This window comes from Gekko japonicus, unplaced genomic scaffold (genome assembly GCF_001447785.1).
Source record: "Gekko japonicus isolate JY-2015 unplaced genomic scaffold, Gekko_japonicus_V1.1 scaffold3303, whole genome shotgun sequence".
Lineage (NCBI taxonomy): Eukaryota > Metazoa > Chordata > Lepidosauria > Squamata > Gekkonidae > Gekko > Gekko japonicus.
Genome location: NW_015162573.1, coordinates 58,431 through 59,890, shown reverse-complemented (window position 1 = coordinate 59,890; position 1,460 = coordinate 58,431). Strand labels below are relative to the sequence as shown.

At 55.0% G+C, this 1,460-nt stretch overlaps 1 protein-coding gene across 1 annotated transcript in view; it reads right to left on the bottom strand.

The window, feature by feature from the left end:
- The window catches only part of CTNNAL1 (catenin alpha-like 1), a 55,579-nt gene that overhangs the window by 45,199 nt on the left and 8,920 nt on the right, over window positions 1-1,460 (bottom strand). The window contains exon 2 of the mRNA XM_015406427.1: window positions 398-669. Within this exon, the coding sequence (XP_015261913.1) occupies window positions 398-669 (272 nt within the window). The remainder of the gene's footprint in view (window positions 1-397; window positions 670-1,460) is intronic.

The window sequence follows — 1,460 nt, the reverse complement described above, 5'->3', positions numbered from 1 at the left end:
CCAAACCCACCCAAAAAGCTGGGGAATGGGAAGCCACAGATGACAGCCTGAGGAGTCTTGTGGAACCCTAATCCAAACCTCTGCTTGTCCGGTTGTCTCAGACACCAGCGAGGCGCCTCGCAGTTCCTCTGGTGAATGCTGCACTTGGCTGCACGCTAGCAATCATCAGCAGGAATTCCAACAACTTCAGTCAAACAGCTCAAGTCCAAGCTGGAGGGACTGCCTTTAGGAAGAGACAGGCACTGCTCCAAACACTAAAAGGACTGAAATTGCAACTCTCAGTTGCAAACAGTGCGCCCCTAAATGGCTGTGATCACCAACACTGATCTCTCTCTCTCTCTCTCTGTCTTTAAATTGCAGAGACGGTCGCAAGCCTCTTCTTCAAAGGCCCTCCTACCTGCTCGCTTTGCTTCAATGCAGGCAACATTCATTTCCTCTTTCAGCTCCTGGTTTTCATTGGCGATCGCTTCTCCCACTGTGACAAATCTCCCGACCGCCAGGTTGACAGCTTGGCCCACTTGCTGGATCGCTTTCAGAGTCTTGTCTGACCGCTTCGGTTTGTCCTTATGGTTGATGAGAGTGGTTATCTGTGCACACAAGATACGGAGCCAGTTAGACACCCAAGCAGCACTCTTAGCATCAGGCGCACCCAAGGAGTTCCATTCAAGACTGCATTCAGAAAGGGGGGGGGAGAGATAATTAAAACGATTTCCTTTCACAAGGCAGGTCCCTGCCTGAAGGTTCACCCTACAACAGATCTGTTCAGTCTGTCGCCTGCCAAAGCAGTCTGGCTACAATCAACTAAGGCCAGAGCCATACGCTTGTCCAAGGGCCGACTCTCTTCAGACAGCAAAAGACTGCGCTTGTGCCTTTCCCATTCAACAACAGGTGTGTGTGAGAGTAGGGTTGCCAGCCTCCAGGTGGGGCCTGGAGGTTTCCTAGGACTACAGCTGACCTCCGAGTGACCAAGACCCCTTCCCTCGGAGAAAACGGCTGCTTTCGAGGTGGTCCTTCCTCTCCCCGGGCCCCACCCCCCAAATCTGCCCGGGTCTCCCAGCCCGGAGCAGGCAGTCTTGCCTGGAAAGCAGGGCACGCCACACGGAGGAGGCCCGACGGAGCACCAGATTCACCCCTCAAGCCACACACTCCCACGCGGAACACCCGCCTCTCACACATCCCGCAAGAGAGTTCCACCAGAGTGCGCGGCAGGGGGACGCCCCCCACGCCTGCTACTCCAGGGCAGAAAGAGGGCTGCCAGCACAGCAAGACAGGCGCAGGCCTCAAACAGGCAGGCGGCACCACTCGATGGACAAGATTCCGTCCTAAAGAGCAGGACTAATTCCTCAAATGCCCTTAAGAGACTCTGGTGCCTAATTCCTCAAATGCCCTTAAGAGACTCTGTTTGATGCTGGCTCGGTTCTACCAGCACAGGCCTTTGGCAGAAAAAGACTCCCCCACCC